At 34.8% G+C, this 16,618-nt stretch overlaps 2 protein-coding genes across 5 annotated transcripts; one reads left to right on the forward strand and one right to left on the reverse strand.

Moving 5' to 3' along the window:
* Window positions 1–285: 285 nt before the first annotated feature.
* On the reverse strand, window positions 286–9,993 carry dctn4 (dynactin 4). 4 transcript variants are annotated; one of them, XM_081382042.1, is made up of 15 exons: window positions 9,796–9,993; window positions 9,130–9,200; window positions 8,702–8,880; window positions 8,141–8,184; window positions 7,941–8,048; window positions 6,993–7,013; window positions 6,382–6,455; window positions 4,575–4,687; window positions 4,153–4,262; window positions 3,737–3,810; window positions 2,859–2,913; window positions 2,597–2,704; window positions 2,153–2,250; window positions 875–1,111; window positions 290–672 (listed from the first exon to the last, which is right to left on the reverse strand). In XM_081382042.1, exons 1-14 carry the CDS (start codon window positions 9,928–9,930, stop codon window positions 898–900), a joined length of 1,404 nt encoding a protein of 467 aa, XP_081238168.1. In that variant the 5' UTR covers window positions 9,931–9,993; the 3' UTR covers window positions 290–672; window positions 875–897. The 4 variants fall into 4 exon arrangements, with proteins under 4 accessions (XP_081238167.1, XP_081238169.1, XP_081238168.1 ...); XM_081382041.1 differs by having other exon boundaries at window positions 286–1,111; XM_081382044.1 differs by lacking the exon at window positions 6,993–7,013 and having other exon boundaries at window positions 558–672.
* Window positions 9,994–10,035: 42 nt separating this feature from the next.
* On the forward strand, window positions 10,036–16,586 carry gpx3 (glutathione peroxidase 3). Its single transcript, XM_081382015.1, has 7 exons — window positions 10,036–10,213; window positions 10,607–10,859; window positions 11,719–11,865; window positions 13,111–13,264; window positions 13,448–13,565; window positions 14,418–14,517; window positions 15,447–16,586. The coding sequence occupies exons 3-7, from the start codon at window positions 11,782–11,784 to the stop codon at window positions 15,651–15,653; spliced, it is 663 nt and encodes a 220-aa protein (XP_081238141.1). The 5' UTR covers window positions 10,036–10,213; window positions 10,607–10,859; window positions 11,719–11,781; the 3' UTR covers window positions 15,654–16,586.
* Window positions 16,587–16,618: the final 32 nt, after the last annotated feature.

The following is a 16,618-nucleotide window of genomic DNA, read 5'->3' on the forward strand; positions in this document are numbered from 1 at the left end:
TAAGCAATGTAGATGAGTAAATAAATAATAATTTAATAATACTAATTTTATTACATTGAAAATAAAGGATGTTCCTGTAAATAAAGTTTTAAATCGTAAAGTTTAAAAAAAAAAATTAAAATCTTTTTTTAAAGTATTTATAAGTTTACTCTACTCAGCATATCTTAATAACAGCCCTGTTTAACCATTAATGCTAATGAAAATAAATAATTTTAATATTGTTAATAATATTATGTTGCCATTAATAATAATGATGATGATAATAATAATAAAACACGCCCAGATCCATCACTTTTGACATATTTTATTTGATAAGACTGCTCAACCACATTTTAAGGCTGTTATATTAGAAACTAAATCAGGACTTCCAGCTACTATATGAGACAGATAAATAAAGCTGAATGCACTGATGTTCATCCTCTGAATAACCACAAAATTTAGCATGTTTCACAAACAATGTCTTTGTCTCACTTTCTAACAGTGCCACACAACTGCAAGTAACATTTTGCTCGTTTTACAGCAAATACAAAATATTAAATTAACACAATAACTAGATGAAGCATTAATCTAAATGTCTTTATTAACACTGAGAATAACTGGAATTGAAGCTGAGAAATAACAGTAGGCGGCGGCACTGTAATCACATGCATTTAAATACATCAGCAGGGGGCGCTAGAAAGAGAGAAAGAGATCACTGCTCAAAGCATCTGGCTCATGTGTAGGAGTAGTGTGTGTACTGTTAAGCAACTGTGTTCCTGTAAGTGATGCGTGATAACATTTACACTCACTTCACCAAGATGATGAACATCTTCATGAGTAAGAGAGAGAGATTGTGTAAGTTTGTGAGTGAGTTTAGTGCCACATGATGTTTTACTTGCGTCCGAGTGTGTTGTGTTTTCAGGTTGCCAGGGGGCCCAAGCTAAGCTCCACGTGGTGTGTGAGCCAGATGGCCTCACTGGTGGCTTCTCCCTCCTCAGCGGGTCTGATCGGAGCAGCGAGGTTCCGGAAGTCATGTCGGAGTTTGAAAGCAACAGTGACATCCCCCTCCTCTATCTGCGGAATCACTTTGATGAAGAAGCCGATCTTGTTTGACTTTCTAAAGGCCACCACACTGAAAAAAAGAGCAGACTGTTATTAATGAAGGGTAAAAACACAGGAACCAATGATATCAGATGATTTGAAGTAGACGTAATGGCTTAAATGCAAGGTTCTACTGCCTAAAACTTCAAGCTGAAAACTTAAATGTTCATGTTTAATGCGAGTTCTTCAACATTAACACCAATCAATCATCATATTGATTACCACAGATAATCACTTTGGCGTGTACCTGCTGCTTTTAAGTATAGAGCACTTGCACAGGAATCAATTCTGTAGTGCATAAACAGAAGTTCATTCACCTAGTAAAGTGTTCCCACTTGAAAAAAGAACGGTCAGATAACTTTAGAGCTCAGATTATGAACCAAGTTTTGCTGAATAATTCATGTGAAGCTCATATTTGTGTCAAACCTCTTACATTTAAGCATTTCAATCCTGACCCAGTTTACTCTCCATTGTAAGTGCCTTAGGTTTGCTTTAAAAAAAAAATGTTTTCTGTGGTAATCAACGGTATGCTACAAACACTGTTAATAGATCTTTAATGGACATTTGCCAGGGTGTTGTATAGATATTTAAAATAGACATTTGCCTTGTCTACTTTCAGTAGACAAGTTGTGAAAATTACGTGATCTAGGACCTTTACACAGTGTGTGCCGCTAAGTCTATCCCTCACAGCCTCATTTTCATCCATGTTAAATTCAATATTGCATCTAACTGCATATAACCTAAGATATATAGGCTCACGTGGAATCTGTGCAACTTTTCTACACTGGAAGGCAATTGTAGAATTCCATGGAATGAATTTAAATGTGTTAAACAGATCTGAAAGTACTATTATACTCTTAACGGTACTTAAAAGTATCAAAGGAGCCAACATTTTTCAAAATAAATTGGATGTAATAAAAGCAAATTCCATGCAGACCTACTTATCAATCAATAAATAACCTATTCGCAGTCTTTCCTCCTGACTCTGTATTACAGCAATCTCATCTTCTTGATAATTTATGAGCTCAATTGTTTATCTGCTCTCAGTATCATCAGCAACGGTGGTTCTTACTCTGGGTCATCCTGAAAACCTTGAGGTTCTGCCAGTTCATCATACTCAGCGGCGGCATCTTTCCCTGCCAGGACCAGTTCCTTTGAGGGCACCAGCACCTATTAAACAATCATATTTTATAAATCAAACCATAGGGGGACACAACACAAGGCAATGATGAGGTGCTGCCAGTGAATTCAAGCACTGTGGCGCAGTGATGGAGAGGCTATAATGACTGCATCATTTCCTCAGGAGTGGCCCACTCAAGGTTAACAACTTCTGTCTGGAGACTGAACTGAGTGTTTGTTTTTAGAGTTATGTTTCAGCTCAAGCCAGATAAGGACAATTATCTAATTCAATAACCAGCTATCATTATTGGACAAATACACTGCTGATGATTCATTTATACGGTATCACTATAATTCATCTGTACTGTTAGAGAGAAGCTCATCTGTGGCGTTTTACCTTAGCATTGCTGTTAATATCATCTGGGTCTTCCTCCTCACAGGTGTACAGAGACACATGGGTAATGTTCTCTACTGGGTTGGTCAGGGTCAGCAGAACCTGACTCTCCTGTATTAAAACAAAATACAACAATTACTTACAAAAGTAAAAAGGTCTAGAACTTTTTCAAAGAAGTGTAACCAGACAAATGGTGTTAATTTATTTATTTTATTTTATATATAGGATATATTCATTCAAGTGTTCCAGCATGAACCAAGCTTGCCTTCATATGACGCAGGTTTGGAATGGACATGATTCTCACTTCAGGAATGTAGCTCCTATAAAGGAGAACAACAACCGTTAATTGATTCATTTTAGGGTCATTCCGTGTATCCAGAGGTCCCCGGCTCAAATTTTTGATCCTTTATTTCTGATGAAAGAAATACATATATGAAGAAGAAAGCCGAAGTATTAAATGTCATAAATGTATATATTTGTTGCAATCTTTGTTGCACTGTATGCCAACAGTGACAGCTCAAATATGGGGAAAAGCGCATGTGTTTTTTGCCCCAGGTTTGCATGCCTGTAACTCAAGAAGTATTAAAGAGATATTGTAATATCCTTTTAGATTCTGGTCCTCAATAAACCTTTTTTTTTATCTTTATTTTAAAGGCCCTCAATGGTTCAATCCCAGAGATATGGACATGTTAACGTGGCTCCATGAGAAAATTGGTCAATTGTACACATTTTTAGTGATTGAAAACCAAATGTGGGTCACTTTGTATACAGCTGATACTTTTTTTCTTTTAAAGAGAAATATCTTAACAACAAATTATTCAAGTTTCAACAATCTCTGTGTAAAAATATAATAATGATGCTGCCATCTTTTTGAAATTGTAATTTGGCTCCAAATCTCAGGTGGAAACAAAATAGTGGATTAATCAATATACATTCATGACATTTAATATTTCGGCTTTCATTATGTTTGTCTTTTTACTTCAGAAATTTTTGCAACAACAAAAATGTAATTTAAGCTGGGAAAATTTCAGAAATGTTGTTGATTTGACAAGGAAAGACCCTTTAGTAAATAAAAATTTAAAGAACAGCAAACAGAAAAGAACAACAAACTAAAATTATTTAGAGCACAAACATAGGACTTACACTGCCACAAGCTGGATTTTGAACTTTATTGAGGTTGGATTAAACTCTGGTTTGCTCAGATTGTGCTCACATTTCTGAAATGAAATAACGAAAAACAGTAGTTAACAGCACTTTAAACTGCAACTTAGCTCACGGCAATCAAATACAAATATGAAAACGAAGGAACTTTTGATATATGCAAACTATTGTTCAAAAGGTTTTTATGAAATAAATGAATACTTTTATTCATCAAAGATGCATTAAATTGTGTGCAATGCAAAAGTGACAATAAAGATTTTTACAATATTACAAAAATGTTTTATTCCAAATAAATTTGAACTTGCTATTTATCAAAAAATCCAAAGAATCCAAAGAAAAGCTAATGTATATAAAAGCTTTGTTTTGCAGTGAAAGAGAAGCTGGATGCGTTTACGTACCCTGCAACGCAGAGAGCGCTTCATTAGCAGGTGTTTGTGTCTGGGGTGCAGCTGTGAAGCTCCTGCAGGTTGAAAATCAGGCTGTAGCAGCCTCTGGCGAAGACTCGTTACTGCATTGAAACACAAGCCATGTTTAAAATATGCCAAAAGTCAATAAAGATCTAGTCACAAACAAAAATTTCTTTGGTGAGGTTAGGTATCTTGCCTTAGAATGACTAATGTGATTCAATTATATAAATTAACATTTTTACACATTTGATCTTAAGTAAAAGTAACCCTGAACACACTAACTCCAAAAATGCCCCATGGCACCTGTGAGTATGGATCTACGTGGCTGTACCTGCCATCACTGCACTAAGAAAGAGGTTGGATTAAGAAAGTAATTGAGTAGTATTACTGGGTGAAGCAGGGATGAGACCAACCTTCAGGAAGGTTGACAGGGCGGGTGTAATAGTCTTCAGGCAGGGGCTCCACTTCATCCAAAGCCTGTGCTGACTCTATAGTGATCTCCTTCTGGTCCTCTCCTTCTTTTAATCTGAAAACAATATAGCATCATATAGACAATGTCTACAATCATTTAAAGTGTCCCTATTATGCTATTTTTAAAGGTTCTTCCTAATTTTGTTTTGGAGGTCTTATACAATAGGTTCTCTTACACTTACACTTCTCCTAATATACATTGCAAATCTACGGAAGCGTATTGCATTCACTTGAGGAAAAAAATCTACTCTGTTTTTCTGAATTAATGAGTTAATTATCTCAGAATTACGAGATAATTTTTCATGAATAAAAAGTTTTTGCTCTGTTTTTCTGAATTAATGATTTAATTATCTCAGAATTCTGAGATAATTTTTTCTTGAAATAAAAATATTTGCTGTTTTTCTGAATTAATGACTTATCTCAGAATTATGAGATCATTTTTCATAAAAAAATATTTTGTTCTGTTTTTCTGAATTAACGACAATTATCTCAGAATTCGGAGATAATTAAGTCATTAATTCAGAAAAACAGAGCAAATTTTTTTAAATGAAAAATTATCTCATAATTCTGAGATAATTAAGTTGTTAATTCAGAAAAACAGAACAAAATATTTTTTTATGAAAAATGATCTCATAATTCTGAGATAATTAAGTCATTAATTCAGAAAAACAGAGCAAAAAAATTGTATTCATGAAAAATTATCTCGTAATTCTGAGATAATTAACTCGTTAATTCAGAAAAACTCGTTAATTTTTTTTCCTCAAGTGAATGCAATACGCTTCCGTACATATCACCTAATTTCTTGAAGAGATTCAGTCTTTCTAAACCCCACCTTTCCACGAGCCTACTTTGCTCTGATTGGTCAGATAGCCCAGTCTATTGTGATTGGTCTACCACTTACAAGTGCGTGTCGGAAACAAGCTGGCCATTACCATTTCTGAATTTCAGCTCCGGTGGAGGTGGTTTTTCCGTATCAATTCCAGCACGAGTTCTCATACTTTTTAAGTGCATGCAAAGTGAATTCACAGCGCCCGAAAATAGCTTCTCTTGGACATGTTGACAACAAGAGCCAAACTCTTCCAGGCCTCAGCTACAACTATAGTGTTTGAGGGTGGGTCAAAGCCAATAAAGACCATTATGCACATTTGTTACTTTGTTACATAGGTGTTTAACAGTAAGTGAGTTGGAATAGCTGACGACTCATTTCGGCAGTTCAGAATCGATTATTTCTTTTAGGAGACAATACATTTATTTGTTGTGCACTTTGATCTTTAAAGGGATAGTTCACTTTGAAAATAAATTTTGGTATGTTTTAGCTTACCTCAAGGGCATCCAAGATGTAGGTGTCTTTTTTTCCGCAGTAGTTTCAATTTGGGTATTTTTGGGGGTTTTGATACAGTGACCATCGACCTGCATTATATGACTGACAGACAAGAACGGTTTGACCTAAAAATATCAAAATTGAAACTACTGCGGAAACAAAGACACCTACATCTTGGATGCCCTTGAGGTAAGCTAAAACATATCAAAAATTTATTTCAAACTGAACTATCCCTTTAAAACTTTGCAGATATTTTACATTCACAAACATCTAAATTACACACTATATGAAAGGTTATATTCGAAAAAGCATAATTGGGCCACTTGTGACAAAATGTGATGCATCAATTATCTCAGTACTCCACATAATACCCCTGCCATAACAAACTCCACCAAGCAGTGGATTCTTTTTTTAAACGTGATACTTACGAAAGGCCGTACAGGGCACTGATTGGGGCTCCAGATCTCTGTCTTTGTAGTCTGGTTCCCAGTCCATACTTCTCCTTTTAGACATAAACACAGACCACATCAGTCATGCTAACCTTACTTTTTCTTGGTTAAAAAATTCAAGGTAAAGCTAATTATTAATAGATGAATGTTGGCATCATAGTGATTGCTGTGATGGTACATGTGGTAATAGTAAACATAGTTTAAGCACAAATGTTGCTTGCTTTCCAAGAAACTGATTGATTGATTCTGAATGAAATAAGATTGCCTCTTTAATTTACAGACATACTGTTCTTTTTCTAATCATTATAATCAAATAGGTCTGCAGCTAAACTTCAAACATCATTAATAATCTAAAAACATAAATAGATGCATAACCAGAACTCTTCAATTGTCCCATTAAAGATATCGCTTGCCAAATACAAAGGATTCGATTATGCAGAGAATTCCAAGTAGCAATAGTGAAGCTCATGTGATCAGCAAAGTCATTTAGTAACAAATTAGACATGCTAAACTGATGGAGGGATTGGGGGAAAAGAAAGACCTTCTTAGTGTTTCTGTAAGAATTGTGGGGGGAAAAAAATACCACTCACCACCACGTGAATAGTGTGTTGCTGGAGAGGGGTATAAACCAAAAATATCACCGTGCACAAGCAAAGAAAAGAAGAGAGACAGAATCAAGTGAAACAAATGCATTCAAGCAAACATTAAAGTGGCATTTTCGAGCACAAGGAAACAAGGATTGCATTAGTAAACAAGACATGCAGCTCAAAGTACCCAGTCATGTATTACAAGGTTAGAAATTAACTAAATTATTTCTTGAACTACCATTCAAAAGCTTAAGGTTGGTAAGATTTTTTTGAAAGAAGTCTCTTATGCTTTCCAATGCTGCATTTATTTGCTCAAAATATAGTAATATTGTGAAATATTATACAAATATAAAATAACTGTGTTCTAGTTTAATATAATTTCAAAATGTAATTTATTCCTGTTATGGCAAAGCCGAATATGCTGATTTGGTGCTCAAGTAAAAAATGTTCTTATTACCAAAGTTAAAAATGGTTTTGCTGCTTTATTTTTATTTATTTTGTGGATTCCTTGGAGAATAGAAAGCTCAAAAGAACAGCATGTACTTACACTTCTGATCAATTAAAAGTATGCTTGGTGAATAATAGTATCTATTAAAAAAAAACAATCTTACCCTTAACTTTTAAATGGTAATGTATATATGCAGCAAACATTAGAAAAATTATTATGTAGTCACATTTCAGACTCTGCTAGGTTTAGTTGACTTAATCAGCATTGATGCATATTTAAAGGAAATGTTTTATAATTTAAAATGTATAATTCATTTTACAATGAAATAATGCACACAAAACAAAATAGCAAAATACTGTATATATTTTTTTCTGTTTTTCAAATAGACTTAGCCAAAGTTTAGCATCTAGACAAGACAGACCACACCCGTTTAGTTCTTGCTAACTGGAAAGTAAATGTTAGGATAGGAGGGTGTTTCTAGACACAGTGGTGTGAAAGTGTACCGAGAACGCCTGAGGCATAAAAGGGCGTCTTCGTGCCAGCTTCTTCCTGTCTCTCTCCAGCTTCTCTCTCTGGGCCAGCTGCTGGTAATACTCAATCAGCTTGTTGATCTATACAGAAATCATAACTGATTTGTCAACTACATTGTAATATTGAAAAGGTAATATTAATGTAATAAGAGGAGAGCTGGTTTTGTACAAACCCTTTGGGTATGCTGGTTTTCAGGTTCCTGCCATCCTCCACTGGCTAAAAAAAATAAAAAGAGCAAAGTTGTATTACAATGTGGTGCATACAGACTGAAATGTTCTAACCAGGCACAAAGCAACAAGTGAAAAGTCCTCTCTCTTCTATGCTAATTTCAACATTTTCTCCCACATCTATTTCTGTTATGTTCTAGCCCAGAGTAAAATATAAATGTCCCAAAATCCCAATTATTAAAAAAAGCATATTCTGTGATTAGTTACAATTATGACCCTTAGCAAAGTATTTCACATGGAGTGTGGGCAGTAAAATTACTTGATTCAGGAAATCTGTTGCATCACTTCTTGTCAGAACATTACCAGATGTTTATGCAGGTCTATAGTATGTGTAAAATTAACCAACATAAAGGCAACATAATAATGATCTTAAAGCACTTCAACTAGTGCAAAACAACAATCTTGGATTAAATGGAATACATTATAGTGTAAATCATGTTGCTTTACAGATAAACCAATACAGACACTGGTACACATGTCCTCGGTTAGGAAGTGCCAGGACTCACCCACAGATTTGTCAGCCATGCCTACATCTCTTGAGGTCCAGCGACAAAATCCACAAGCCAGGTAGTAGGCCTTCTTCATTGTGGTTTTGGTGGGGTCATCAGGCAGTGGTGCTGGGATGTTAGTGGCCCGTGTAGAGAGAGTGTGCATACAGCATGGACAGTCAAAGCAATTGGCACACCTGAAACCGATGCATCATACAGAATTCAACATTTTTACAAGGAAAGACGATTCATGTGACAATTTAATATCATTAGTCAATTTATTAAATATACGTAATTCTCAAAATCTCAATTAGGGGGAAGAGTGGCATCAAAAATTATAAAAATGGCAAGAATGTTACTAGGCAATGATAAAAGTTAAATTACGGATGGTGTTAGATGTTATTCACTCACAGGCCTGTCAGATATTTAGCACAGATGTGGTTTACCTATTCTTCTTGAGCTTCGCCTCAGCTGACGGCATGTTCTCCAGACAGCTGGGACAGAAATGGGAATCGACCTATAGAACAGGCATTACACCAAAAAACAATTTACAAGACAAGTAATTGCATTTGTTGTTTTTATTTTTTATATTGTAACGTACAGAAAGGCTAAATGGAACTTATCTGGTGCCAATGGAAAAAGTCACACATTACTTTAGCTAAAGTATAATAATAATAATAATAATAATAACCTATTTCATCTGTCTTTACGGGGTGTGGTAGTGTTTATGCCCTCAAAATAACACGAATGGGTGCTGCAAACACTGATTGTGGAACCTTATTGATCTTATAATCTGCATATACACATAATGTAAATAAAGGCAAACTGCAGATTTTTAATTTCATTCAGAATTCTCCTACTAGCTTTTAGCTTGTCAAATATCATAAAAAGTGGGACGTACAGAAGTTAACTGACAGGTTCTATAGCCAATTAGATAAGACAACTGAAGTATAATTTATGACGGATGGAAAAACTAGCCAATCACAGGCCCAAAATTCGTTCCACTTGGACCGATAGGCGGTACAACACTGTCATCAATAGCCCGTTAGCTCGCTCTTGGCACGGCTAACATCTGTTGTTGTTCACTAAATGTCACACACCGCGTTACTTACTTCATGTGACACGCATTCCAAAGATCGCAGCTCACTGCAATATCGGCAAAAATATAGCTGAGAGATGGGAACTCGAATCTTTTTCTCGCCTCGGACGAGATAAACCACTTTCTCAGGCTGCAGCAGCGTCGCCATTTCTGACTGAGTTCCTGCTGCCTACGTAACGATTACGTCATCACACGTGATCTTTTCTTTTCCGGTTTTGTGTCAATAGCGCCCCTGCTGTTCTATGAATTATTTACTGTTATTATTACTGTTTTGTTAAGATGTCTTAGCTGTTTTATGCATACGCCTATTCGTTTTTTTTTCCTTCCACAAGAAATGTCCGCTTAGAAGAAATAGCCCAGCTGCTGCATGGTCCAGCTTGATAAAGGTCAAGTTTGCGTTAGTTAATGCAAAAGATCCATTAATCCACCGAGTGAGTAATTTGTTCTGCAAACAGTATAATAGTTTAATCAAACAGAGAGGCAGGCAGTCAGACACCTGTTTCTGTTGACAGGATATAATGGGTAACACAGCATCTGCACTGTTATCCTTTGATCCTTATTGTTTACCATTATAAAGTGCTTCGTATCTAGTTTTTATTAAGAATATTTATTCTGTACTTAATGCACTTGGTTTTGCACTGCCCCTGTGTATCCTTTGCACCATTGCTTTAGTTATAGCTTAGGAAAAATAATGAAATTGTATTTAAATGTATAAAAACATAAAATAAAAACTATACTCTGTCAGCTTCCATAATTTAGCCATATAATAGCTGAAAGCTTTACTTGAGCTTTTTTACTTTCATAAAAACCTTTGATACTTTCAGAAGCTCAACGTGAGATGATCTGAGGGCACCTGATGAAGTACAGAATATAAAGCAACAGTAACATGAAGCTGCAATGCTATGCAGTGCTTTGTGAGCTGTAAGAAAATACATTTTAACAGACACAGGGAGCCAGAGTAAACTCGACAAAACTGGGACTTCATTGTCAGTGGTCTTTCTTCATACTGTTTCATTTTAATACATGATGGGCCATGCATGTGAAGAGGGAGATACAGTAATCAAGGCTTGAGTCAAGGTGAGTAATAAGGTTTATTTATTTATAATGAACAATATGTCATGTACAAACAACAACAAAAAAATATATATATTTTCATATTGCATTTGAAAAGGCCTCACTTTGGCATACTGGAAGGGAGAATGATGTCTTATATGTTGAATGCAGTGCTATTTTAATATAATTGAGTTTTTATAAATATTTTGAAAGTTATTTTTATAATTTCTGTTTTCATTTTAGTTTTAGCTGTTTTAGTACATCAAGTTAAACTAAATGAAAATGAGAAATATTGCCCTGACAACTATCTGAAATGAATCAAATTGAACTTTAATTCCAACTAACGTTTATTTTCTTTCAAGCAACATGGTTTTATGGCTGTGGTTTTAGTTTTAATTTAAGTTTCAGGTTAAGTGTGGCATTCAAATTTTTATTCAAAACCATGATCAAACTTAATGTTTTTTTTATTCTGATTTCAGTTTCTTCACTTTACAATGTCATTAAATGCATACAAAGCTTAATAAAATGAAATTAAAAGCTTGCATGTCCATTTAATAAATACAAACAACTAAGTTGTAGTCTCTCTCAAAAAAGAATAGTTATTTAGGCAATGCAGAGCTGAAGTCGAAGAACCTTTTGTGATATCAGTGTTGCCGATGAGCTGTTGAAAGACTGTTGCCAAAAATAACTGACAACATTCCACCACTATCAAGCAAATAACTGTTTGAAACATAATCATTTTAATCAAATGTTAAATTACATTGCAATAAAATCATAGGCAGGTTAGATCTGTGATTAACAGTGCTCATGCATGTCTTCACTGTGTAAATATGTGGGATGTGGCTGGTGATGTGATTGGCTTGTCTGCGTCACTCTCCTCCAGTGCTTTTCATCTCCAGCACAGCCACGCTTCATTCAGACGACACACAGACACCCTGCTGAGGCCATGGGGAACCAGAAGAATATCTGGATCTCTGCTCTGGTCCTGGTGGCTCTTTTACAGAAAGTCAGTGGACTATCCAATACCCAGGTAAGATAGACAGACACATACTTAATATACAGCTTTTAGTTTTGGTAACATTGGATTGCTCAAAGTGATGAAATAGCAACAGAGAGCATTAGTTTAAGGAACATATTTTCATTTAATTAAAGTAGAAGGCATTAATTATTAAAGCAATAAACTATAAGTCAACAACCTCCAAGTATTTGCATATTACACTGACTTAAGCTTATAAAGTAAATATAGGGGAAAGTTTTTAGTATAATATCTTTATTAAAACGTGTTTTCAACAAAATGCTGTAAGAATGTTTAGGTTTTAGCCCATAATTCAGTGTGATTTAGTGCGCACGGTTTTCATCAGGAGCAGGTGAACGGGTTGCCACAGTAACTGAGAGAAAAAAAAAATAAATAAATAATGAAACAGGGAAGAGAAAATTCAAGAATCATGTTCAGTTCTTATCAATACCAAACAGCAAAAGTCAAGTCATGGTTAATATTTACTTTGCCAGGACATTGCAACCCCACTACTACAGCTTCAGTGTGATGTAATCCTAAAACATTTCTATTCTGAAAATATAACTATTAGATTAAATAATATTAGGATCTTTTTTTAAGTTTTCTTTTCAACTTGAAAATTAGCCTGTTCAATGATTAAGGGATTGTCTGGGGTTTCACAGTTTTTAGTGATAATACAAAGGTCACTGCAATGTTTAAATAATGATTTTATTTCATGTTCAATATTTTTACACGTTTTGAAAGTCACTATTTGATGAAAAAAGAATGGTACTATTGGGAAATATTATTATAATTGAAAATACTTTTTATAAAATATTATTCCTGCATATTATGCATTATAAACGTATTTATGTTTTTATAAAAGTTATTTCTGTGATTGCAAAGCTGAATTTTCAGCATCATTACTCCAGTCTTAAGTGTCACATGATCCTTCAGAAATCATTCTAATTTGTTGATTTGCTGCTCAAGAAACATTTCTGATTATTATCAATGTTGAAAACAGCTGTGCTGCTTAATATTTTTTGTGGAAACTGAAATTCTTTCAGAATTCTTTAATGAATAGAAAGTTCAACAGAAAAGCATTTATTTCAAAAAAAATTGTATAACATAAATGTCTTTACTGACACTTTTAATCAATTTAATACATCTTTGATGAATGAAAGTATGATTTTAGAAAAATAGAGGTATATTTTTCATGAATGATTTTAAGAACTCAATGAAAATTGTGGTACAGTGTTAATTTATGTTTGTCTGTCTCAGGTCTGTAACCCAGGTTGGGTAGGTGACACTATACACAACTATGGTGCAAAAACCATAAACGGGACCCAGTACATCCCATTCTCCATTTATGCTGGGAAGCATGTCCTCATTGTCAATGTGGCCACCTACTGAGGACTCACCTTCCAGTATGTAGGCAAGTATGCAAATTATTTCACTTAACACAAATATTAGTATATACAAACATAATTTATTATGTTTGCATATTAATATGTACAAATATTTATTTGACACATCTCATGACAGCAAATACTTGAAGAGCAAATACTAAACCTGTTATTGATAACTGGATATTGACTGTGAGTTTCATGCTAATCAGAATTGAATGCACTTCAAGAGGAGTTCCGATTTGTTGGATTCACTATCCTCGGGTTCCCTTGCAACCAATTTGGGAAACAAGAGCCTGGAGACAATAATGAAATTCTTCCTGCATTAAAGTGAGTTCACTGTAAAAAAGTCAAAAGTCAAAAGTCAAAATAATCAAATTGGAATTAACTGAAATGATATTAAATTGATTTTAAAAATTGAGTTGAATTTACTTATAGGCCTGGTTTCACAGACAGGGTTTAGTTCAATTAGGACATTTAAGTAGCTTTTATAGATGTGCCTATAAAACGTTACTGATGTGGATCTTGAGACAAAACAATGGCACTCACATATTTTAAGATATGCAAGTTGCTTTCAGTTAAAAAAGCTCAAACATGCATTTGTCTGGGACTAGACTTAAACCTTGTCTGTGAAACTGGAGGATAAAAAAAGACTTTAATCATGTTGTCAAAACAGAGACATTGATGAAACTAGCATTACCGGTACTAAAACTTAAACTAAAATGAAAACTGAAAATATAAAATAAAAGCTTAATAAAAATATTGATAAATACTACAATACACTAGTATATAAATAATACTAAAATAACATTGGATAAAACACACACATATTGACATGGTGCAGTTTTTTTTTTAAATGATCTTGCAAGATATCCAAAAGATAAATTACTCTTCAGTTTTAAATCAGAAGACATAGTTTTCTTATTTCTCAAGATTATTTTAACCTTGAAGTTACTGGTCATCTCTCTTGAGTCACAACAATCTGAGCATCAGACAGTGTGCAATTAGCTTCCTCCTCGTCCATCATCCCCTTTAAATTACTGCACGTATCATATATCTTAAACCTAAAGGCTTTTTTCTGGAGTGATATCTGAAGCCACTTTTCTGGTCTTGGCTCTCTGAAGTCCCTATCTGTTTTCCGTACAGACTCTTGATGAAACAAATTTCTCCTTGTCTTCATAGGTATGTTCGTCCAGGCAATGGATTTGTTCCAAACTTCCCGTTATTTGAGAAGGGGGATGTGAATGGAGACAATGAACAGGCCCTTTTCACATTTTTAAAGGTTGGTCATTGCTTCATAAAGCATATTTTAAAATCTATCTGAAATTGCTTACAACAACGCAAGAAAAGCCCGTTAGGACCAAAAGTTCAAAGAACAAAATCTCAGGTACAACAAAATTATTGATATGTAAACACCAATATATAGTGCACTTAAATGATATTTGAGCTGTCTGCGTACCATTGCATTCATTTAATATCTATAGGCTATCAATGTTTAGCTATAGATAAGTGTGCTTGTGTTGTCTTTAAAAATAAATATTATTTATAAAGGTTCTACTTTAAAGGGTTCTGTCAGGCACTTCATAATTAGAACATTTTAGGGGTTCCCATCATGGGATCATTTTATGGATTTCATTTTTTATTTTAAATTACACAATCAATTAAACAGCTCATGAACACATTATCGCTAGAAAAAAATATCAAATAACCCATTAAACATGAAATCATTATGCAATCATTTGAGACATGTCTCCTTAGAAGCTTTTTTACGGTGCCCCTAAAGGGACATGGTGATGGATGGAAAAAAAAAATATTTCAATGCTTTTGCGTCCGCTCACAAAAGTTTTGCGTTCTCCAGCGAAAGCAAAGTTTCTTGGGAGAATGCAAAAGTTTTGAGGGAACGCAAAGGTTTTGCAAGCGAACACAGGTTCTTGGAGAAAACTAAAAATTTGAGAGAATGCAATTTTTTTGTTCCTTCACCATGTCCCTTTAGTGATTCCGTACTTTTTGGCATAAATGGTTCTTTAAAATTGAGCCTAGAATACCTGAGTTTATACAAACCCATTTAAACTTTTTTTTCCAGAGTGTGTAACATTTAATTTTTATATTTTATTTTGTTAAACAATCCAAAGACTCATACTTTTGGGGACAGGATGGGACAGAAATACTTATTGTGGCAGGAAGGCTTTCACATAGAACTTTCTCTTTCAGAATGCTTGCCCTCCTGTGGGAGACAGTTTCGGTAATGCCAACAAATTGTTTTGGGATCCTCTCAAGGTCAACGACATAAAGTGGAACTTTGAGAAGTTTCTGGTGGGGCCAAACGGCAGACCTGTAATGAGGTGGTTTCCCCGAGTGAACGTATCTGAAGTTAGGGCAGACATCTTGAAACACTTGCGTCAGTTTCCGGCTGATTAAATTTGAAAGAGTGGATTCAACTGTACATTCGTATCTCTATCTCTTTTTCCAGCTAACTGTGTTAAACTAGTTAACAGCGAGATAACATGTGGCAGTTTAAAAATGTAAATGTTTGTGAATTGGATTGTTGTTACAAGAATTTGAAGAGTAGAAAATGGAAGTAAAAGGATTCTCAGACTGCTCCTTCCAGAAGCTGTCAAGGGATCAGTTTGGAGACTGGCATGATGATGACGGGAAGGCTTGAAAACAGACACACTGTGGTGCCTGACCTGAGGCCGAGGGCCAGCAGACAGCTCTTTAGTGCATTCAGGCTGCTCTGCTGTTCCTTTCAAACATGTCTCGTCTCCTAAACTATCCTTTGAACTTGCTGCCTCCTCCATGGCATTGCTCTGCTTATACTCCGTAAATAAAGACTGTAATGCAAGAAACAATGTTTTCCTCTGGTTAATGAACGTCAGGGATATGAGAATTCAACTGGCTTGTAAACTTGTAGTTTAACTATCACACAATAACATTTGGAGGTTTAGACAGTTAGAATATATTTATTATACTAATCAATTACAAAAGTTTCACATGAGATCTGCTTTCACCCACTGGAGAAAAAAAAAAGTCATTCCAAAGAGCACAAAACCGCCAACCAGTAAATCATGGAAATGAGCATCTCAGAGTGCAATCTAGCTCAAAGACATTTCAACTTGAAAACACTAATCTTAACTCGTTCTGTTCATTAAATTCAACCACGTATTCATAAAATAAATGCCTGTCTAGTTTTTCTTTTACATGGCAAATATAACACGTTTTTGAAGCAAATGAGTTGCTCGCCTTTGGGAATATTATGAGCATACAAATCTTGGTTCAAAGCATTGGTCTCTGCAGTTGGAGACATTGCACACATCCAGAAAAAACAGCCTTCATGATGGCGGATGACCGTAAAAGGATAAAGGATATTCTTCTTACCCAGATCG

Source organism: Scardinius erythrophthalmus (genome assembly GCF_964197995.2).
Source record: "Scardinius erythrophthalmus genome assembly, chromosome: 13".
In the NCBI taxonomy this organism is placed as follows: Eukaryota; Metazoa; Chordata; class Actinopteri; order Cypriniformes; family Leuciscidae; genus Scardinius; species Scardinius erythrophthalmus.